Raw genomic sequence first — 24,810 nt, 5'->3', positions numbered from 1 at the left:
TAAGCATGGTTTCCGCTACATGCATTCGTCCGTGATGGGGCGCCACACCAAAATTCATCCCGCCACGGCTGCATTACAGCTTCTCATTCAAAACATTCAGTCGTTTTTTGTTTGTTTTTTAAAGGCGGTTTATAATCTCAACTAAACGTATTAAAAGGTAAGTGAATTCTAACAGCGCAAACTTTTCTGTAACCGTAGTAGTGCTGTGCGTTTTTTTGTTTAACCCTTTAGGTGACTAACTGACTGACGCCACAGCTGAAAAAAAAAAATCCTAGAGTAAACACTGATGAGATTCCCGCTTTTTTTTTCAATATTTAACATTAATGCAAATAACAAACAGGGACACATAAATAATTGGAAATCCGACGACTGCAATAATCAAACCCTTGGGAACAACTGTGGTCAGAAAAAAGATCATAGGACTGTGTTCTCTGGAAGCATCTCAATTGGTGAACTTCTACATTTCGATTGGCTGACTGTGAACCGCATCACAGCTCATTACCATAGAGCTAACTCGAGTTAAACTCTCGACGCCAACATGCTGGTAATGACTTCCGGCTACTTTGATGCTCTCGTTGGCGGGGGTGTGAATGCACAGTTGGCGTTAGAGTAGGTGGCCAGTCTTCATTGATTGCACATTCCAGCAGTAAGAGCGGAGTGTGAAGATTTAAATAGGAGAGTAATAACACAGTTTTGCTTAATATATTGCAATGCACACAACAATATGGGTGACATATCAGAGTTTAAAAGAGGACAATTGGTTGGTGCACATCTCGCTTGCTCATCTGTGGCCAAGACAGCATGTCTTTGTGATGCATCAAGAGCTGCAGTATCCAGAGAAATATCAGCAAACCACCAAGAAGAACCACCACATTAAACAGGAGTAATTGTGGACTGTGCATAAAGACACACACACACACACACACACACACACACACACACAAACACACACACACACACAAACAAACACAAACACAAGCACACAAACACAAACACAAACACACTGACCGATCTCTGCCAGCAGCACCTCTGCGTTGTGCCGGTGTCCGGTGCCCTGATAGACCAGGCCGATGCCGACCACAGCAGCCACCTGCACACTGTGTGGGACGTCCAGCTCGGTGGAGGTCGGCGGCAGCAATGCAGGGATGTGGATGCTCAGCAGACGAGTGATGGACATGTCCATGGTGCCCAGTTTAGCAGCAGAAACACCCAAAAGCAGCCCGATACTCGTCATTTCATGACCCTTAGAAAGAGGAGAAGATATATGTATTAGAGATGCACGGTATGAAAATTTATTTCAGATAAATGATAATTAAGTTCTTCTCATGCCCGATACTGATAACTGATGCTAATATTTAGATCAACTTTATATTATAATCTGAATCTAATCTGCAGTTATTTTTGGACACAAAAATCTCAAATCCTCATATCCTCAATCCTCAACGCAAACATCAGCGGTCCGTTCTTCGTACCTCACTTAAATAATCTAAGATGATTTGGCAGTTCCTGGATCTGTTAATCTTGATAACTGATCTCATGCTAATTTGGTTCTTCAAACAAGTTCGCGAATCAGATTAAAATGTCTGGATAAACTGATCTGAGATCGCTGCGTGTGTTGTGAAGGACTGATCTATCGATCCATGAAATCATGATCAGCAATGCGATGATTGGCTGACGGCACAGCAGCATAGTGGCATCATCTGATTAATATTAAATCATCCATGTGAGCATAATTTCATCAAATTAGCAGTAAACGGTTTATTAAATATGACACGCAATAACTTTCTACGTTTGTTGTGAGCTGCAAGCTTTCCACTTTCATGTGTCGAGAGTATTCATCATGTATTTTAATGCATATCAGTGTATTTAGTTCTACATTTAGAGAAGATTTTCTTTATTATAGTAGCCCAGGCCTACTCAAGTTTTTTTAATCGGCGTAAGGAATAACTGTATAAATCAATTTTGCATCATAAAAGCATTTTGATATCGGTGAAGGTGTCAATCACTGGCATATTAGTGATCAAAACACGTGCTTGACTGCATAAATTATTACCTTTTTTTTTTTTTTTTACTTGAATAATGTGCATGTACGCGTTTAAAAAGTTCATATCAATAAATTCTCTCTTTGAACCACCAGGTGGCATTCGTTTACTTTTATTTCGGAGAGCAGATTCGTAAGTTTTATTAATATTTATTTTTAACATACACACTGTAATAGATGTGCCAGGCATGAAAGCTTGACAGGTGTAGCAACAGTAACTAAGAAGGGCGGGGATTAACGAAGAGTCAATTGTTTTGCATTTTATTATTTTTTTTATTAATTTATTCACTTTTTTTCCCAGTTAAAAATCTATTTTCCAATAATATTTAAAAATATATATAAACATTATTTTCCATTCATTCATTCATTCATTTTCTTGTCGCGTAGTCCCTTTATTATTCCGGGGTCGCCACAGCGGAATGAACCGCCAACTTATCAAGCAAGTTTTTACGCAGCAGATGCCCTTCCAGCTGCAACCCATCTCTAGGAAACATCCACACACACATTCACACACACACTCATACACTATGGACAATTTAGCCTACCCAATTCACCTGTACCGCATGTTTTTGGACTGTAGGGGAAACCGGAGCACCCGGAGGAAACCCACGCAAACGCAGGGAGAACATGCAAACTCCACACAGAAACACCAACTGAGCCGGGGCTTGACCCAGCGACCTTCTTGCTGTGAGGCGACAGCACTACCTACTGCGCCACTGCTTCACCCTATTTTCCATTCATAAATAAGCAAAATATTTAGCAGGATTTGCATGCCCTTTGCTGCATAGAATTCATTAAAATAGAAGTAAAATAACATTTTAACATAAGTTATTTTTAAAAAAAAAAAGCTCCTAAATGGTTTTGCATTTTGTGATTTTTTAATTTTTTCAGTTGAATAAAAGATTATTTTCCATTCATCATTGAAGATTTCCTAAAAAATAGGGTAAAAATCTCATCTCGTGAACCCAATCTCATGTCTTGTCTCGTGGAGCAAGCGTCTCATCACACCCCTACTGAATAAGATCAAATAAAAAGTACAAACAGGGTCTGGTTTCCACAGTATTGATGCTAGGGGGTTCTGATTGGTTTCTATGTAAAAAAAAAAAAAAAAAACGACTGAAATTATACATCATGCAGGCCTACAGTGAGCACACACACACACTTGATTGATTCATTCATTAAACTCCCTCATTCATTTATTTTTTTTCGACATGTGCATGAAACAGGATGTTTTTGGAGCCGATTCTTGTAAAACGGGCAGGAGTACTACGAGACAGCCGCTATGAGAGCGGCCAGTGTAAACACCAAGACTAGCTGAACGTAGCTCGATATAGCTTATAGATTACAGATACGCTCGGCGACCACAGAAACTATCAACAAAGCCTGGCCTGACTGGAAATGAGAGATCAGCACACGTTACTGGCCCTGTGAACTGTCAGAATGAAACTCAGCTCTACGTTTGCCTTTCATGTGAGAAAAACAACAGGATGAGAGCAAAAACCCCAGAAAACATGCAAACCCGAATGCTCCAATGCTAAAAATGCCGAGATAAGAGATTGGGGAAGAGGTCTTTGGTATTTAGGATGTCCTCAAAGAACATTTCAGGGGAATTAATTAAAAATAAAGAAAGAAATACTGACTAATTGGAGTCTACACTCAAGACTATTTCATCATGGGGTGTCTGATTTTAATTAACGCAACAATTTGTAATATTGTGTTGGATTGCATTGGAAGCCATTATGATAAATTGGTCTCGTTTTGTTCCTCTGTAATTAAAGTCTGCCTACATCCTCCTGATTTCCTTCTAGATGTCTATTATAGATAAGCTGGTAGTCTCGGATGATTCGTTCTGTTCGCTACACGTGAATGTGTGGATTCGTCATGTGTTGTATGGCGTTTGATATCAAAGCCATCTTTGGTGAACATCTGCTGATGAGATTTTTGTGTTTTGCATGAATTAATATGCTTAAATATATAAATATAAATATATAAATATAAATATATAATTTTTTATTGCTATAATAAGGCACAAATGTAGAAACTAATCTGAAAAGTTTAATCAGTATGCAAATTATTTATGGTACAAATTCATTTAAGGTGCCCTGTAATAAGAAATCTGGGTATACTAAGGCATAGTAGAATAATAACAGATCGGTATATGGAAATGGGCATACTGTGAGCCTCAGACACCACTGTTTCCTTTTTCTCATGTAAATTACACAAGTGGAAAACCACGGTGGATAACAGGCCAATCAGAAGACAAAACAAATTGTAATGAGACTCATGGGCCATTCCCTCTGCATTTGCATGTATGCCCACTTTAGGTCATTAATCCGGACCTGTTGAGCACCCACCATCAAGAGAAGAGGACTCATATCTAGCTCTGATCAGAAAAAATCTCTAAGGTCATTAATATGTACGCCTGAGGCTGCGTTTGAGAAGACAGATGTTTTTTTAGTGGGACAACAGTGTTAGTTATCCTCCCTTAGTTATTTTACTCGTGCATTTCACGTACTATGCATGTACGTGAATTGAACTACCCTGATCCAGTTACTATGACCATTTATGTGAAGCTGCTTTGACACAGTGGAAAGCGCTACACAAATAAAGCTGAATTAAATTGAATGCATGTGGGACTTTTATTTTGAAAATGCGAGCCCCAAATTGTTTAATGTGCAACGATAGCACAAGGCATGTTTCAAACTCACCTCGGGATGCAAAATGCAAGATTCCACATTTCTTAATCTCCACTCTGAAGAGGCATAAGGGATGTTTAGTTAACATCTGTTGGTCATTTATAATGTTTACACATGTGGACTGCTGAATCGTATCAAACCACTCAGCTCAACTGTCATCTGTTCATGCAGAGGTTGATTTTAATTCCTGGCGGTGTTTTCATTGACTAGCTATTAAATACAACCAGATACATCTCTATCACTCTCTTTAGTCACATTTAATTATAATGTAGCATTTATTCACAAAAGATATGGTGAGCAAAATAGGCTGAAGTTACTCAGATTGGGTTTATATTGGTCTGGGTTCAGCGTACATCAGGCTTTAAATATGGTCAATTGTGGACCTTCTGTTAGCACCAATAGCCTAGTGGTACTGTGCACTGTGATATATATAGCACCGGGTAGCTCACGGCGACCCGAGTTCGATTCCCAACTCGAGGTCCTTTGCCGATCTCTCCCATCCCAATGCTTTCCTGTCTGATATCTCTACTGTCCTGTCATTATAAAGTAGAAATAATAATAATAATTCTGATTCTATGGGTATTTTATGGAGTAAAAAAAAAACTTATAAACCCATTTATGAAGATTTTTCTTTTACTTGCCAAAGCCATAAACCTACTATGTTTTCAGAGAACAATTTAACTTATTAAACCAATGCGGCATATGTCGCCTTTAAGAACTGTTCACCTAGTGTTTGCTAATGCCTAGTTCACACTAAAGGATTTTAAGCCTGATTTGAGCCCGATTTGGAAGTTAACGAGCTCGCCGACAGATCGGGCTGTGATCGGGAAGAAATCTGCGGGTGCACGGCGCTCGCCGCTCTTTATGTGTGAACTACTGAACAACGCATCCACGAGGCTCGCTGATGCGTCGCTGACACCTCGCAGACGGAAATCCAACATTCAGCATGCTAAATATTCCAGAGCAGTCGGCCGACTCAACCCCACGTGTGGTCAGATGTAGTGACGAGCTGCAGCCAATGAGAGAGCATATCAGCATGAGCCGCGTGCCTGTGTGTTCAGGAGCTCAGCAGAAACATCTGTGATTGGTCAGAATGGGCATCGGTGCACTCGCTTCATTCTGCGTTAGCACAGACATGAGAGTAGGCTATATTAACAGTGGAACTAGAATTCTGTAACTATTAGAATTACCATACTGCTTATTCTGACGGTTCTTATATAAAACGCCATATTGTCACAACATATTTACATTCAAAGCTATTATTGAGATATTAAAATTAAGCTTTGAATGTCTAGCATCATATTTAATGACACCATTACCCTAAAAATATCATCTTTTTTTGTAATACAGCCTATAAATATGTAGTTAAGATACTAAAACACTTAAAGATCTTGGCTTTCATTTTCACTTTCAAACAGGAGCTATTTCACAGCACAGAATATGCTGTTTTGAAAGATATCTGAAGTAAATTGATGTTTTTGCCATCAGAAGGTTTTGTTTATGTTAGCAGGAAGTTGCCAGGCAAGAAAATGCACACATAAAGTCACAGTGAAAAGTATCAGACATGCATGCAGTCATTTTGACCAATATGGTAATTTAAGGCAGAAATGCTCAGTTCTTTACTGTTTTGTAATAAAAAAAATAACAATGTCAGCAAGAAATACACTGATAGTTAGAAAATGGCAGGGTTTTATAAATATGTTAGTTTTATTTCAAAGAGTTATAAAATTACAAAAATTAAAAACTCTCTGTGTATCTATCCACTGGAACCTGCAGATGAGTGATTAATCCGCTGATAAATCAGCTGATTTGACGATGTTTTTAAATGCTTTCTCCAAAGCTTGAAACGCTGTCAGTGATGTCATCAGCACACAAGCAGCCAATAGTGTTCAGCTTTTTCTGACAACTCCTCCCTCAAAATTTCATTGGCTGTGGTTTGGTAGCTTGAATGAGCTGATGGGGAATGAGTTGTTGTCAGATCATGTAGTGTGTGACCCCCCTCTTGTGGATCGTTCACGGAGTGTTGCGTAGTGTGAACACCACAGGGATTAAAAGACACAAAGTCAAGTCATGTAGTGTGAACGGCACAGCGATCTGCTGATGTTTAAAATCCTGTAGTGTGAACTAGGCTTAACAAACAGCAGATAAAGTAGAACAGTTTTACATGTTAAAATGACCATTTCAATGGGTCAACTAGGGTTTTTTGTTTATATTTGCACTGTGGCCAAACTTGCTTTATTAATTAAAATAACATTGAAATAAACAGGGATATTAAAGTAAGTAAAAATGAACATTGGAGGTCGAACTAAATTAAAACAGCTAAATTTTGCCTTGGCAAAATTAAAACAAAATGAATGAAAGAATGAATGAATGAATGAATGAATGAATGAATGAACGAGCGAGCGAACAACAATGTAAGCTTTCCTCGTTCACTTGATGAAGTGGTATGCACTTTAACCCTTGTGTGCTGTTGGGAATGTTTTCATCCACTCTGAGCTGATTCTGAGTCTTAATTTGGCCACAACATTCTCTGTGTTTCAGCAAATGGAATGAGTTTTGGTGACTAATCTTATTTTAATACATATTTTAGGAAAGCCTCTCAAATAATAACAAAAAAAACACTCAATACACTCTGGGCAAATGGACTACCCTTATGTTATGTTTGGGTCTGTTTTTGCCCCATTGACCTCCATTATAATCACATTTGTTGATGGCAAATTCATGACAGCATATAACCATGCTTTCTTGATTGTTGCTGGTTTTCCTTTTGGGGAAGAGGTACAATTTGTGATTTTTACTGTTGCTCATCAGTTACAATGCAAAAAAGCTTAGATTCTGCCAACTATATGGAAAACTGTGTTTTTGTGTATGTGTGTTTGTGTGTGTGTGTGTGTGTGTGTGTGTGTGTGTGTGTGTGTGTGTGTGCGTGTGTGTGTGTGAGAGAGTGTAAAAGAGACTTTTACACACTTGATTTGTCTGAGAAAATCAAAATAATCAGCTCTGCTCTCATACTGTAGTAGGCATAGTAGGTGTATTATTGCACAAAGACTATAATCTGCTGTTTTACACCATATGAAAGCCAGTACATTTTTTGCACAGGCCTATCTAAAAGGTTAATGATGCCAACTGATGATCAACAGTGAAAATTACACATTTTAGCTCTTTCCAACAGGACAAACCACCAACAATTGAGAATTCGTGATTATTTAATATTCAAAAATGTCATTACAATGTTAAACAATGTGGAAAAAACAGACCCAAACATAATAAAAAGGGAGTCAATTTGAACAATACACAAGTTAAACTGGCATCAGAGATTTTCTTGAGGGGACATGAGTGCGTTTCTAAAAGTGTGGAACAGAGCCATGGTCTGCAGGTGAACCTTAAACTAACCTTGGTGAGGTAGTCATGGATGTTGAGAGTGGCTAGTTTGGTGAGGTGACCATTGAGGCCCAGTGCCATCAGGAAACCAGCATACTCATTGGCCAGTTCGGCACTTTTGGGTTTGTTGTAGGCGATCCAAGCGGACTCAACTTGAGAAGCAGGAGCGATTTTCAGGCCTGCCGCCACGCCGTTGTGAAAGCTGGGCCAGCTGGTCATGTTGGGTGGTACGTCGATGTTTCCACTGTTCAGGTCCACCATGGTGTTCCTGGGAGGAGCACGGCCTGGTGGGAAAAACACAACGGCAATCTCAATCGCTAGGTTCAACAGAAAATAATGTGTCTAATGTATCTAAATGTACGATTTGTGCATTTGAGTTGCATAGGAAACACTATATGAATTACACACTTTTTGACATAAACTAAAGGATTTATTCATGAAAACATTTAGAAACAAAACTAAATGTTAAAATAAATAAAATTCAATTAATACAATTAAAATAGTTTTAATAAAATAAATGTAAAAAAATATGTATCAAATTGTAATAATATATATATGATAAAATATATTAATAAAATAAATATATAAAAAAATACAACAAGAAAAGAAAAAACAATTTTCATTAGTTTTGATTGAAAATTAGGGTTACTTTGCCAAATACTGACTTCTGAACTATGTCAGAAACCTTTCCTTTTTTATGCCGATTGTGGGCAATTAACAAAATGAAAAAATATACAATAATAAAACAAAACATTAAACTAAATAAAAACTTAAAAACTTAATACATTTAATTAAAAAAATAAATTAATTTACAAAATGAGAAATTTGTATTGTAATAAATAAAAAATATACAATTGTATTAAAAGTAATGCAAAAGATTTTTTTTTTTACATATTTAACATAAATAAAACAATAATAAAAATGCAGTTAAATAAGAAAGTGGTGCATTTTACAGTGGGAAAATGAAACAAATGGAGGTGTTTTAGTGCCCTTTAGTTACTAAATTACAGAGATAAACTAATAAACTTAATACAATTAATTAATAAAAAAAAATTAAATAATGAAAATAATTGTATTAAAATAACAAAATATTAAAGGTAACGCAAAGCAAAGAAAAAAATAATATTAATAAAACATTAATAAAAATGCAGTTAAATAAGAATGGTGCATTTTACATTGGGAAAGTGAAACAAATGGTGTTTTAGTGCCGTTTAGTTAATTAACTACAGAGAAAAATAATAAACTTACAAGTAATGAATAAAATACATTTAAATAATAAAATAATTATATAAAAAAATATTAAAAGCAATGCAAAAAAAAAAATATATATATATATATATATATATATATATATATATATATATATATATATATATATATATATACAATATTAGTAAAACAATATTATCAATTATATTATATTAAAAATTAAACTATATTAAATTATTAATATACAATATTATTAAAACATTAATAATGCAGTTAAATAAGAATGGTGCATTTTACGTTGGGAAAGTGAGACAAATGAGAGTAATTTAATACCAGAGATACAGTATACAGAGATAAATCATAAAGCATCTAAAAAGCACTGCTCAGCTCCATCATGGTGTTTTTACGAGTTGAATGGTCTGGTGGAAAAACCAAATGACAAACCCAACAAAAATAATGCATCTAAAATAAGAAAAAAGAAGATTTTACAGTGGGAAAGTGAAACATAAGGCATTTTTTAGTGCCCTTTAGTTAGTAAATTACAGAGGAAGAGGGTTACTATAAAATTACACTGTGAACCATCTAGTAAAAAGAGCTGTTCTGTGCAGAGCCTTAATGTAGGATTTATGCATTTGAGTTGCATTGAAAATAAAAGAACCCACACATTTTGACAAAAGCTAAATGATTGTTTTCATTCTTTCATTGAAAATTAGGGTTACTGCACCAAATATTGACTTCTTAACTGTCAGAAACCTTTGCTTAATAAGGCTGTTTTTGAGCAATTTGAAAATCTTTATAAACAAAACATAGACCAGACAAAATATTAAAATAAAACATTAAAATAAAATAGAGTTAACTAATTAATCAAATAAAATGTATTAATTAAATAAAATAATCTTATCAAAAGTAACACGTACACTTTTAATAAAATTAATTATTTAAAAAATTTGATTTATTAATAAAATCAAAGCAAAGAAAATAAAAAATGAATTCTTGTGTCATTAATTTACTTTTATATGCTGATTTGAAAACAGAACATTTATAAATACAACAAAAATTTAAAATAAAATACAATTAATAAAATAATCAATAAGTTAAAATAAAATTTATTTAAAAATTTAAATAAATACAATTTTATAAACTTTAATAAAATTAATTCAACCAATTAATCAAAATGAAGTGAGTTTTTCATTAAAACAAGCAAAATAATCATATTTCAATTAAAAAAAACAAGATTATTTTTCTGAAGTGAAATTACTTATTATCTTAGACTTATTTCTGAAAACAAAGCAATATTTTTTCTAGTTTTTTTTTTTACTTTACACTATTTTTAATTATAGTTTTACTAGAAAATGTTTCTTGATTTAAGAAGTTTAAGATATTTGCCAAGAAACAAGACAAAAACTCTCAGAAAGAAAAACACTTTCAGCAGAGCATGAGGGCTCTTAAACTTGTAGTTTTTATTCTGGCACTGTAAAACTGTTCATTAAAGGAGCTTAAAGCATGGGTGTGCGTTTCTGAGAGTACCAGTCAGGTTGAGTTTGGGCACAGGCAGTGGTTCGGTTGGCACAGGGTGGTATGAGAAGAGAGTAAAAAGCCCTCGTCCCACTGGGAGAGACATGGTGCGCTGGCACAGCTGGAGGAGCCTGCAATAAAAAACAACAGCGGCATTCATGAACAGAAATGCACATCACTGTTTCCATACACATGTCCAATGTTTCAGTGTTGTCTGTCTTTACACACTTACGTAAAGGTTTGTTCAAAAGCACACACTCTTAAAACTAAAAAAGTTTCACAAGGGAGTTTTCACTGTGACGTCACAAGAAAAACGAGCACTTTAAAGTCAGGCTCCCATACATCTTACATTGATGTCCTTCAAGGGAATCAAGCATTAATTAAGGGGATCAAACCCCCTTTTAAATAACACCCTGGGTATGACATCACTTGAAATCTATCAATAGGAGTACTTCAGAGCTCACTTGTTCTCCTTCTCCTCAATGTACTCGTGGTCACTGATCTCCGGCAGATGTGGCACATTAACACGGACGGGTCTGGAGCTCTGGAGCAGCCGCCGCACCTCCTGCACCCTGAGATCTTGACTCCAGATGAGCGCGGTCACCTCGGGGTGAAGATCCGTCATGCCGTCCTCTTCCTCATCGGCTTCGCTGCTCACCGGCGGCTCCAGCATCACGTTAAGACCCACCGTCTGCAGGAAACACAAACAAACACAGCATTGTTCTCATCCGCAGACTATCCTGCATAATTCATATAATGGAGGGGTCACTACACATCAGAATAACTGTAATTACATGCTCCAAAACCAGATAATGCCATCTTAAATGCTGTATTCAAGTCTTCAGATAGAAGCCGTTTTAACCATGAAAAACACAATAATTTAGACTAAAAATAGGATTAAAATCTGCCCTAAGGTTTCTGTTTGAAATCTTGAATGATAATGAATATGTAAGTACAAACGTGCGCATTATAAAAGTCAAACTGTTCATTAGAAGCACAAACAAAATGAAAAATACTTTAAAAATTATATATTAAAAGGACCTGGGATTAGAGATCTCAGAAGATAACTGGACTAATGCTCGTCAAGTTATCAGGTCCTGTTCTATTAACTCTAACCTCCAGCTGATGCAATATAGACTACACTATTCTCGCACTAATTTGCACTCTATATACCCCTCTGTATCGTCTCTATGTATTAAATGCAAGTCCATTGAAGGTACACAGGCTCACATATTTTGGTTCTGCCCAAATATATCAAAATCTTGGACGGAGATGTTCTCTTTTTACACTGAAGTACTAAGGATTGATTTTCCTCCTTGCAATATTAGGCTGGGCTCCATCCTTTGAATTCCTTTCTTTGGACACAGAACAAAATGCACAGTAAAAAATAAATAAAATTAAATAAAAAAAATGAGCATGTCAAATTTCGCTAAAAATGCTTTTTAAAAATCAAAAACTGCAAGGCCATAAAGGTGAATCGCATTATAGCAAGGGAACACAGTATTGCTAAATTGTGAAACACAGCTGAAATACTAAATAAAATATAATTAAAGCTGCAAGCATTGATGAAAGGCTCACCGCCGCCCAGTGGACAATAATATTTCAGCTGATATATAAAAAAAAAACTAAAACTCCACGGTTTGACTGGGCTACTCTCAAAATTAGCCTTTTTACCTGAGTTCCTTGTAACATTGTTTGTTTGTTTTTTTATTTTATATATTTCCTGTCAGCTTAGTCAGGCCAAAATTCTGATGTTCACTGCCCAAACATCTGATATAAAAATATTAGAAGATTTTATTTCAAGTGATTCTTGGATTTTTCAGCAAACGGAACAAAGTGCTTACTTTTCTTCATTTTAACACTATGTATATGCATTAGCTGCTTATTTTAAAATTAAATGCTATGTTTTTATATTTAATGTGTAATGCTTTCATATAATTAGTAAAATTGTCTAACATTTATTTAAATATGTAAAGACTGCACCTCTGGGTCTTGGTCATAAAAAAAAAAATCACTAATTTTAATCACTGTTAGTTATTTTAAATGGTTTTTGCAGTGTGACAAATTAATCTTATAAGTACAAATAGACTATTCCATGTAGACTCTTAATTAATATTAGCTTATTAAAGCTCCATGAATAATAATTAAAAAAAATTAAAAAAATCACAGATTTAGGCCAAATTTCCTTCTGTTAGCAGGTGGCGCTATGACTGTGACTCAATGTTGGCAGGTAGATGTCTTCAGAGAGGAATCTCATCGAACGTGAATTTTAAGGCAGATCGAACATTGTTTGGCTGAGTTATAAGTACTTCCTTCTCCATGGCGAAACACTTGAAACTTTGTCCCGACCTTCGGCGAAAACTCTAGATCTTCACAATTTAACATGGCAAAGGCATTTGGACTAAGCTAACAGAAGATGGATTCGATGTGATAAAATTTGTAGGAGGAGTTTGTTACAATGTAAAACAGGTGATTTCCTGTTGCCAGCAGGTGGCGCTATAACTGTAACTGGATATTGGCATGTAAACGTGTTCAGGTTAAGCCTTTAAATGTCACTTTAAGCTGAATACAAGTGTCATAAAAAATATCTAGTCAAATATTATTTACGGTCATCATGGCAAAGATAAAACATGATAAAATCTATAATATTATATATTACATAATATTCAATTAAACCAAAAAAGTTATGAATAGAATTTTGTATAATATACTTATGGAGTGAATGTGTAGCAATAGAATTGCAGCTCTGACCAAACTTACTATCCTGCAAAGCTGACAAACATACTAATAAAATAAGCCCTCGTTTACATTAATTAACATTCTTACCGATTTACGATTGGCTAGAGTGACTTTGTGAGCTTGTCTGGTCAGGTCCTGTCGGCCAATCAGAGCGCAGACCTCTTCGGACCAATCAGAGCAGGGGTGTTCTCTGCACTGATAGATGGCGTCTCTAATTGGCAGAGCCACACCGAACGGCACCGTCTCGAGATCCTTCAGTGTAAATCCTGAGGGAAAAACAAACAAGCATGTAAAACAGAATGCAGTCACGCGCTTTACATGACAGGATCCTGCAAGTGCAAACTAAGATCAGTCAACAAAAGCTGATCATATGAGCGGCAAAAAAACCTGCATTCAGGGCTAATATCAACAGAAATTAAGGATATGATACGGCTTTCATGTGTACACAACTCAATGCATTTAAGCATGTAGACATGGTCAAGACGATCTGCTGCAGGTGATTTAAGTGACTTTGAATGTGGCATGGTTGATGGTGCCAGATGTGCTGGTCTGAGTATTTCAGAAACTGCTGATCTACAGGGATTTCACACACCATCTTAAGGGTTTACAAAGAATGGTGCGAATAAGAAATATCCAATAATCACTTTTATAATAATAAAATATCCAGTGAGTTGCAGTTCTGTGGGTGCAAATGCTGATGCCAGAGGTCTGAGGAGAATGGCCAGACTGGTTTCAGCTGATAGAAAGGCAACAGTAACTCAAATAAGCACTCGTTACAACCGAGGTCTGCAGAAGAGCATCTCTGAACACACAACACGTCCAACCTTGAGGCGGATGGGCTACAGCAGCAGAAGACCACACCGGGTGCCACTCCTGTCAGCTAAGAAAAGGAAACTGAGGCTACAATCTACACAGGCTCACCAAAATGGGAAAATAGAAGATTGGAGAAACGTTGCTTGATCTGATGAGTCTCGATTTCTGCTGCGAAATTCGGATGGTAGGATCAGAGAATTTGGCATTAACAACATGAAAGCATGAATCCATCCTGTTTTGTATCAACAGTTCAGGCTGCTGCTGGTGGTGTAATGGTGTGGGGGATATTTTCTTGGCACACTTTGGACCCATTAGCACCAATTGGGCATCATGTCAACTCCACAGCCTACCTGAGTATTGTGGCTGACCATGTTCATCCCTTTATGACCACTCTGTACCCATCTTCTGATGCCTATGTCCGGCAGGATAATGCTTCATGTCATAAAGCATGAATCATCTCAAACTGGTGTCTTGAACATGGCAATGAGTTCACTGTTCTCGAATGGCCTCCACAGTCACTAGATCTCAATCCAATAGAGCACCTTTAGGATGTGGTGAAATGGGATATTTGTATCATGGATGTGCAGCCGACAAATCTGCAGCATCTGTGTGATGCTTTCATGTCAGCATGGACCAAAATCTCTGGGGAATAAATCCAGTATCTTGTTGAATCTATGCCATGAAGGATTAAGGCAGTTCCGAAGGCAAAAGTGTGTCCAACTCAGTAGTAGTAAGGTGTACCAAACAAAGCAGCCAGTGAATGTACAGTGAGAGACAAATACTGTCGCCAGACTTTTTTTAACCACCTACTGGTGGCTTTATTGTCATTTTTTATCCCGTTTAGTTTAATTACTGTTCTTAATAAAAAGGAAGGAAAATGACGATTTTGGAAAAAAAATCAAATTACGATGTGTTGACCAATAATAAATTTACCACGATTTAATATGCTGTTTCACCCAATTATATATGGGTCACACTACATTAAGGTTTCATTAGCTAATGTATATACTAAAATGAACTAAATTATGAACACTACCTGTACAGCATTAATCATAGTTCAACATTTAATAATGTATTATTAGCATCCAAATTCATGCTTGATAACAATAGCGAATGCACTGTAAGTTAACATGAACTAACAATGAATAAGAATTCAAGCGAATAATGCCATAAGTGTTGAGAAAAGCATTCGCAAATCAATCATTTTAACCAGTTAAACTCCACGGACCCGGTACTGGTCATCGACTTTTGCTTTAAGATTTAAGATTTAAGAAAGGCGAGCATTGCACCAGACCCTCGTAAGTGGTTTCGTTTGAAAGTGTAGAATCTATACTGTATGTACATATGCATCACTTTGGTTTTTATTCTACAGTACAAAAGTTATTTACACTTAAATAAACAGTATTTTGGATACCCAAGCTGGGTATTTTACATTGGTTCATTTTCATATGGTTCATATATGACACATGTGCAAGTTATAGCTCAAATGAAGCTCTTGCCGGTGCTCATACGGTTCTAGCATTCTTTTTACTGAATTATATTCACATGTCAAACAGTTGCCGAATGAATCGCCGTGTTTCCATGGCGCAGAAGTGAAAACAATACATTTATGATCAATAAGCAGCCCCAGATAGCAGACAGCTGTCATCTCTGACCTTATGCTGTGTGCTTCAGGGCCATTCTCCTCTGTTTTTGAGGTGATGTGCATAAGTAATCCTTTTATATGTCTGACGTGGTCCAAACACAGTGAATTATGTTTGATCAAACAAAAGAATAGTGAAATATGTAAACAATGAACGGTCCCTGTGGCTTGTATAGCAGCTCTCATCAGCTGGAATACAATAACTTTTGCATAGATTATGGTAGAGACATTTTTTTTTTCCCTATGATTACAGACATGTGCAGGAACCACTAAAATTAATTACAGCACCCTAAACCACACTGAACCTAAAAGGTACAGTTTATAAAAACAAAATACAAAAAGCGCCTCTTTTTTATGTGTTTATTATAACACAGACAACATATACATGTATTTTAAACACTTTTAATAGTGTTTTATGACAATTCAAAGGTTTTTCTTTAAAATGATGCCAATTTTTTTCATTTACACCTCTGCATGTGGATTTGGGAAGCTTTTAAATTTGGGTAGGCAAAATCCAAGCGGAAATCACAAAATAACTGCAGAGTTTAACTGGTTAAGCTGTAAATATAAACAAAAGTCCCTGCCAAATTCCGGATGGACTGATTAATAATCACCTTTTAAAAGAATAAGTTCACACCACAAAAGAAACACCGCAATTACTCAACAAATTTCAGTTTCATCATGACTGGGATGTGATTAAATGATGAGAGTAAAAAGTTGGGGGTGAACCATCCCTTTAAATGACCATGAATCAAAACGATTGTATTTTAATCCAAGGAATGAAATCACTAGGGGGAGTAAATTACTTTTTGACTGTATATGAGTGTAACACATCTTAATTTTTGGGTGAACAGTGCATTTAAGTATGCTTGTTTGTTGTCTAGTGTTTGAATCAACAGGCCAAAGAGTTTAGTTTCTGACCTGCGGAGGTTAACCACAGCACCAGCTTCTCAGCCAGGCATCCGGATGAAGATATGGGCTTCACACTGCTCTGCCTGAAAAACACACACACAAATTTAATCACACACACACAATCAACACTGGAGAAAACCAATCAGCTGACTAGAGTTTATGATCGCAGAGACAGTGACAAAAACAAACACAAGGCACATGACAATATTCAAACACGCACACCTTCTCAGAAATGGATCACTTGCATTCTTCTTTTGCCCTGTGAAGAACATGAAACAAAATATCAGTCATTTATATTCATAGCTGAACATTGAACATATTAAATATACAATTTCATGCTGTGCTCTCAGGGTTTCTGGATTTATGTTTTGATTTATTGTGCTAGCCTTCTTGAACAATTTGAAAAATATGCGTATATATCATATATAAAATACATATATACAGGGTTTCTTCAGGTTTCAGCAAGGCAAACTGAAGACTTTTTAAGACCATTATGAATCAAATTTCATTCTTATACAAGTTTAAATGCAAAGGTTGGAAAGTGTTTTACTTGCCTCATTAAAACAATATTTTTAATAATGACCGTTTGTAAACTATGATTAATAAAAGCTGTACAAGTATGGTTTATTATTAGTTCACGTTAGTAAATACATAATAAAACCTTATTTTAAAGTGTGACCAAAACAATAGCACTAGTTTGGATGAACAAATATTGCACTGTCTAATCTCATTCATACACAAGACAAAAGTCTTGTCTCCTATCCAGGTTTTAGGAACATCGAATAATAACTACACTTCTAGTTGATTATTTGATATCAGAAGTGGCTTATACGAAAGGCAAAGGCCTCTAAATTACACTAATTGACCAAAAATTAAATATGATCATGCCTTGATTTTTAGTTAATTAGGGCAGTAAGGTCTGACTTTGCATAGACAAAAGTCTTGTCACTGAACAGAAATAATGTCCAGTATAGAATATAAAGTCATGCTGCAGTGGAAACAGAATGAATATTGTGTCTGACTTCATCATGAGCTTGGAGGACTGCATCCATACATCTCTGACATGACTCAAATCACTGATTAATAAAGTCATCTGGAATGCCAAAGAAAGCATTTCGGCAGGACTCCCATAGTTCATCAAGATGCTTTGGATTCATCTTCAACGCCTCCTCCACCATCTTACCCTAGACATGCTCAATAATGTTCATGTCTGGTGACTGGGCTGGCCATTCCTGGAGCTTCTTTGCTTTCTCAGCACAAATGTCTTGATACCTCAGGCTGTTAATGTTGCCAACCACTCTGCAGATCTCTCACACACCCCCATACTGAATGTAACCCCAAACCATGATTTTTCCTTCACCAAACTTGACTGATTTCTCTGTTCCTTCTGCAGTGTTTGTGATGATTGAGATGCAGTTCAGTAAATGATTGATCTCAAAAATCAACCTTCTGCCACTTTTCCAAATGATCAACCAGAAGTCAAGTTATTAGTTGTTGCTTTTACAACCGGGATCAACGACAAGACTCTCATCAAGAATTGTGTTATAATTCTGAATGCAAATAATGTAGTTTATTTTGAATTTTGATTGATTTTAAATTGATTTAATTCGATTTTATATGCAAATATCTGCAATATAGAAATGCTTGTGACCTGAATGAAATATATTGTGTTCATAATTTGAAAAACCTGCTTTTGATACTATATCAGACATCTCTGATGATTTTCCATTTTTTACCTACACATATTTTAATTCTTACAACACCAACATTCACCTTATTTATTAATCACAAAAGAAATGTCTTTATATATAAAAAAGTTATTGCAAAAGTCAAAAGTGACAGAAAAACAATATTAGAGGTTCACGAAACCCTCGAGTACTTTTTTTGAGATTTTAACAGATTTGTGTGTGTTGAGCATCAGTTAAGACAATGTTAGCACCTGTCAGCTTTAATTGTTGGGAAAACTGGATAATTTTGAGCTTTTGTCAGCTAATTTCATCTTCCGGGTTTGAAATGATTTTTGGGGCGGGATCAAAATCGGTGACATGGTGCAAAACTGCAAGTGCAAAGATGACACGTCGGTTTCTCATTATTATTCATAGCTGAGTTTTCTTATCCTATGAGAAGAGCCGGCTTCTTAATTATTCATGACTGCGCATGCTTTCCGAAGGCAAAACAGACCTGCCAGTGCCAAGCTGTGAGACCCTATGTTTATGATTGGGTGAGACCGCGTCCACAGACCGACAGCACACAGTATTTAGGCGTTCATGAAGGGTGGTATATGTTTGTTTTCATGATCCACAGGGTTTGTTGCATTGTTTTTCCCAGTGACCCAGTCAGGGCCGATTCAGAAAAGCTGTTTGTGTGCAGCAAGCATTTTTGTCAGGAGAGCAGTAGGAGAATTGGAGAATGGCGGACTTTGTCTTTTATCAGGAGTTCGTTCACTGCGTTCGCCTAAATCCTTCAGATTACCAGCAGGGCTAACGGCTGAAATAGGCAGAGCAAGAGACCTGCTGCACTGAGTCTGCATTAAGACTGAAATAACACCACAGGAAGTTGGTAAATCTGTGTAAATAAAGGCCTGCCACCTGGGGTCCGTTCTTCGTACCTCGCTTAAATGATCTAAGATGATTTGGCAGATCCTGGATCTTTTAATCTTGATAACTGATCTCTGGCTAATTTGGTTCTCCAAACAAGTTCGCGAATCAGATTAGAATGTCTGGATGAACTGATCTGAGATCGCTGCGTTTGTTGTTAAGGACAGATCTATCGATCCTCGAAATCATGATCAGCAATGCAACGATTGGCTGACGGCACAGCAGCGTAATGACATCATCTGATTAATATTCAATTATCCATGTGAGCAAAATTACATCAAATTAGCAGTAAACGGCTTGTTAAATATGACACGCAGTAACTTCACATTTGTTGTGAGCTGCAGGCTTTACACTTTCATTTGTCAAGACAAGAGTATTCATCATGTATTTCAATGCAAATCAATGTATTTAGTTCTTCATTTAGAAAAGATTTTCTTTATTATAGTAACCGTTTTTAATCGGTGTAAAGAATAACTGGTTGTTTCCAAAAGCATTTTGATATTGGTAAAGGCGTCTGCAACTTTTGTGAAGCATCACTGGCATATTAACTGTCAAAACATGTTTATGACTGCATAAATGTATTATTGCTTTTAAAAAAAAGTCACATATTGTGCATTTCTATTATACACAATTTGTACTAAAGCGATCTAAAAAGTTTATATCAATAAGTTTTCTCTTTGCACCACCAGGTGGCAGTCTTTGTATTTTCATTTCGAGGGTGCAGATTGCACACGTTTTATTAATATGTATAACTTTATTTATTTTATTAATGACTATAACTTTTATATATACAGTTTAAAATATTTACTATTTTCCTAAGTGTATATAACTTTTACTGTAAGAAAATATCAGAACTCGGTACATACTTTCTGTATTATCTTTGCTTGAACTGAGCCGATCTAATCCTGTTTATATGAATTGAACCTGCTCCCGATCAGGTTTGACCTAGCAGAACTGTTGCTATGACAACAACTCTCGGATCAGCTTTGAAGAACGAAACGATCCTGGATCGTGTCAAATCGTCAATATCCAAATCCAGCTAACTGAGTAATCCACGAACGAAGAACGGACCCCTGAGCTGGAAAAAATCCTAGAGGAAACACTGAATTACTCTTTGTAAACTATAAAATCGTGGGTCTCCTCATGGTTTGGGTCTCATTTTGTGAGTCGACTGACAACAGTTGCTCGCTCCCCTCCTTCTCCCCTGCTCTGCTGGCCACGCCCACTCCTGCCTCTGATCGCGGAGCTCCACGCCCATTATGATGCATCTTTTGAAAAAATTCTGAGGCAGACTTGAACTGAAAGTGGGGGGTGTCATGGCCCCTTTAATGTTACAAACGACTCCTATTTCATGCTTTCTGTATACTGTAAAGACCCCGGTGTGTGTAATCTATGATCATAGCCCACCTGCTGACAGTCTGCAAAGGTATTTGAGCATGTTGGTGGAGCAGGCGTCTTCATCTCCCACCACGTACAGGGCATAACTCTGAAACACACAAACAAACAGGAGCAGAATAAGCGCTGGGACGGCACCTGTGTGGTTTTGGTTTGCCTCTGTCATGAAAACCTCTCCGTTTGATCATGCAAGAAGAGAATGAACATGTTTGGTGATGACGTGATGCAGTCATCAACCACACGCATGATGAATCACACACAACCACACAACACAGGTAATGAAGAAACACAGCTTATTCAGAGAAACTGAGAAATCACGTGAAACCCTTTTTAGGAAAATGCTTTTTATAATTGAGGCCTTCAGACGAAGAACGATCTAAGTTCATATTTACACATTTTTAAGTAATAACATTTTTTTCAGTCTGACTTTGCTAAGATAAAAGTTTTATCACTGAACAGAAATAATGTCCAGTATAGAATATAAAGTCATGCTGCAGTGGACACAGAATGAATATTGTGTCTGACTCCATCATGAGCTTGGAGGACTGCATCCATACATCTCTGACATGACTCAAATCACGGATTAATAAAGTCATCTGGAATGCCAAAGAAAGCATTTCTGCAGGACTCCCATAGTTCATCAAGATGCTTTGGATTCATCTTCAATGCCTCCTCCACCATCTTACCCCAGACATGCTCAATAATGTACATCTGTGGTGACTGGGCTGGCCAATCCTGGAGCTTCTTTGCTTTCTCAGCACAAATGTCTTGATACCTCAGGCTGTTAATGTTGCCACCCACTCTAAAGATCTCTCACACACCCCCATACTGAATGTAACCCCAAACCATGATTTTTCCTTCACCAAACTTGACTGATTTCTCTGATCCTTCTGCAATATTTGTGATGATTGAGATGCAGTTCAGTAAATGATTGATCTCAAAAATCAACCTTCTGCCACTTTTCCAAATGATCAACCAGAAGTCAAGTTATTATTTGGTGCTTTTACAACCGGGATCAACGACAAGACTATTTGAGCAGTCATCAACCACACGCATGATGAATCACACACAACCACACAACACAGGTAATGAAGAAACACAGCTTATTCAGAGAAACTGAGAAATCACGTGAAACCCTTTTTAGGAAAATGCTTTTTATAATTGAGGCCTTCAGATGAAGAACCATCTAAGTTCATATTTACACATTTTTAGGTAATAACATTTTTTTCAGTTGGATTGTGGACGTTATATATTTTTATATATTTTACTAGAAGATAGACAACAAAAGCTTCTCAATTTTAAACCAGTTAAACTCCACAGACCCGGTACTGGTCATCGACTTTCGCTTTAAGATTTAAAGGGCGAGCATTGCACCAGACCCCTTTAAGTGGTTTCTTTTGAAAGTGTAGAATCTATACTGTATGCATATATGCATCACTTTGGTATTTATTCTACTGTACAAAAGTTATTTACACTTAAATACACAGTATTTTAAATACCCAAGCTGGGTATTTTACATTGGTATATTTTCATAAGGTTCATATATGACACATGTACAAGTTATAGCTCAAATGAAAGCTCTTGCCGGTGCATTCTTTTTACTGAATTATATTCACATGTCAAACAGTTGTTGAATGAATCGCCGTGTTTCCATGGCGCACAAATGAAAACAATACATTTATGATCAATAAGCAGCCCCAGATAGCACAGACAGCTGTCATCTCTTACCTTATGCTGTGCGCTTCAGGGCCATTTCTGCTCTGTTTTGAGGTGATGTGCATAAGTAATCCTTTCATATGTCTGACGTGGTCCAAACACAGTGAATTATGTTTGATCAAACAAAAGAATAGTAAAATATGTAAACAATGAACGGTCCCTGTGGCTTGTACAGCACCTCTCATCAGCTGGAATACAATAACTTGTGCATAGATTATGGTAGAGACATTTTTCCTATGATTACAGACATGTGCAGGAACCACCAAAATTAATTACAGCACCCTAAACCACACTGAACCTAAAAGGTACAGTTTCAAATTTGAGTTTATAAAAACAAAATACAAAAAGCGCCTCTTTTTTGTGTTTATTATAACACAGACAACATATACATGTATTTTAAACACTTTCAATAGTGTTTTATGAAAATTCAAAGGTTTTTTTTTTAATGATACCAAATGTTTGCATTTACACCTCTGCATGTGGATTTGGGAAGCTTTTAAATTTGGATAGGCAAAATCCAAGAAATCCCAAAATAACTGCAGAGTTTAGCTGGTTAAGGAAATAACATTCTTCAGTGTCAATATTAAAGATCATGTTGTTTTAATTTATGCTTGTACAGTAAGTGTGGAATAACAGTATGACTCCAATTCATCATATTAATTTAAACCACTAAAGATCTGACAGTAACAGATATTCAGGTTAATAATAAGCATTTCTTTCAAGTTTGTTATTATTATTTAAAAACAGAAAATACAGTACAAACAAAGCACAATACATAGACCTTCTTACAGTGCATGCAATAGCAATTAAATTTTAACAATAAACAATAAATAAATACAACAATAAATGCATGCAATAAATAGCTAAATATTGTCGCTTATTTGGAAAAGCTGGCGCAGCTCGAGCTCTTGATCTCAAGCTCCACCATCTCACAAAATAAATAAATATATAAACAAATAAACTCTGCATGCCGCAGTTTACACAGGACTGGCGAAAAACATGCATTGATACAGCTTTATTATATATGGTATGAGGTTTATTTTGATGGGTTAACGGTTTTTATTGGTGTTATCACCTTTCTTCCTCATTCTGATGCTCGCTTTGAACTGCAGCAGATCGTCTTGACCATGCATTGAGTTGCTGCCATGCGATTGTGGACAGGTGGTCAGGTGTACCTAATAAAGTGGCCGGTGAGTGTATACTTGTATGTGCATGTATTTAAGCATATTTTCTGTGATTTCCTTGTCTATATACATTTAATCTAGTACATTTTGTGAAATACATTGTATAATACTCATCATAATTATTAACTTTTTTCAATTCGATTCAATTCAGTATTGCTTTATTACCGTGACTGCAAATAATACAATTTTGCCAAAGCTTGAAAGAGGAAGACAAATATAAAACTACAATAACATGTCAAAATAAAGAATAGAAACAAAATATTATAATCATTAACTGAAATAAACAACATAAGAAATAAAAACGTGAACATTTCAAAGCATATTGCTTGACATAAAAACACACACAAACACACACACACACACAGAGAGAGAGAGACAAAGGGTCACTGTGGTAGACAGTAGGGAACCATACAGTAATTCACTCATGACACACATAATTGAGTGTATCTTTATTCTCTCTCTCTCTCTCTCTCTCTCTCTCTCTCTCTTCATTACAGAACTAATAACGACTTTTAATTTGACTTTGTGTTGGATATTACTTTTCTGCATTGTTTAGATATTCAATTGAGTCATGTGACTATAGTGTTCAAATGAACTCCAGGCGCACCAGAATTCTGTTACCCTGATGAAGGCAGGTGTTGCCGAAACATGTAGGTGCTGTTTTATAGAATAGCCATGTTAATAAAGGCTAACAATTTTCTGACTTACTTTTTCAGTGCCTTAAACTAATGATTCCCTAATAAAAGGTATAGTTTAGTAGAAACTACAGAACAATTAACAATAAAACAAATGTATGCAAATGACCAACCACACAAACACATTGATTAAAAACATAAATTAAAATAAACTAATTATAAAAAGATTAGGATGAAGTATTAAAGTTACTGACAAAATCTAATTTTAAAATAATGCAAACAATTATTCCTTGATAAAATAATAGCCCCTTTCACACATGCAGACCTTTCCGAAA

The 24,810-nt window shown here is 36.1% G+C and overlaps 1 protein-coding gene across 5 annotated transcripts in view; it reads right to left on the bottom strand.

Moving 5' to 3' along the window:
* The window catches only part of anapc1 (anaphase promoting complex subunit 1), a 169,425-nt gene that overhangs the window by 64,618 nt on the left and 79,997 nt on the right, over positions 1-24,810 (bottom strand). For 4 of the 5 annotated variants that reach the window (XM_005157066.5, XM_005157067.5, XM_001921133.6 and 1 more), the window contains exons 22-29: positions 20,953-21,031; positions 17,171-17,207; positions 16,958-17,031; positions 13,669-13,847; positions 11,307-11,533; positions 10,855-10,973; positions 8,131-8,402; positions 1,009-1,243 (exon numbers count right to left, since the gene is read on the bottom strand). In XM_005157066.5, the coding sequence (XP_005157123.1) occupies positions 1,009-1,243; positions 8,131-8,402; positions 10,855-10,973; positions 11,307-11,533; positions 13,669-13,847; positions 16,958-17,031; positions 17,171-17,207; positions 20,953-21,031 (1,222 nt within the window). Of the gene's footprint in view, positions 1-1,008; positions 1,244-4,138; positions 5,481-6,872; positions 8,403-10,854; positions 10,974-11,306; positions 11,534-13,668; positions 13,848-16,957; positions 17,032-17,170; positions 17,208-20,952; positions 21,032-24,810 lie in introns of those variants that run through there. The other variant, XR_012388948.1, reaches the window with a different exon arrangement.

This window comes from Danio rerio, chromosome 13, assembly GCF_049306965.1.
Source record: "Danio rerio strain Tuebingen ecotype United States chromosome 13, GRCz12tu, whole genome shotgun sequence".
NCBI lineage: Eukaryota > Metazoa > Chordata > Actinopteri > Cypriniformes > Danionidae > Danio > Danio rerio.
The sequence above is the reverse complement of the archived record's forward strand: the minus strand, read 5'-3'. Positions and strand labels throughout refer to the sequence as shown.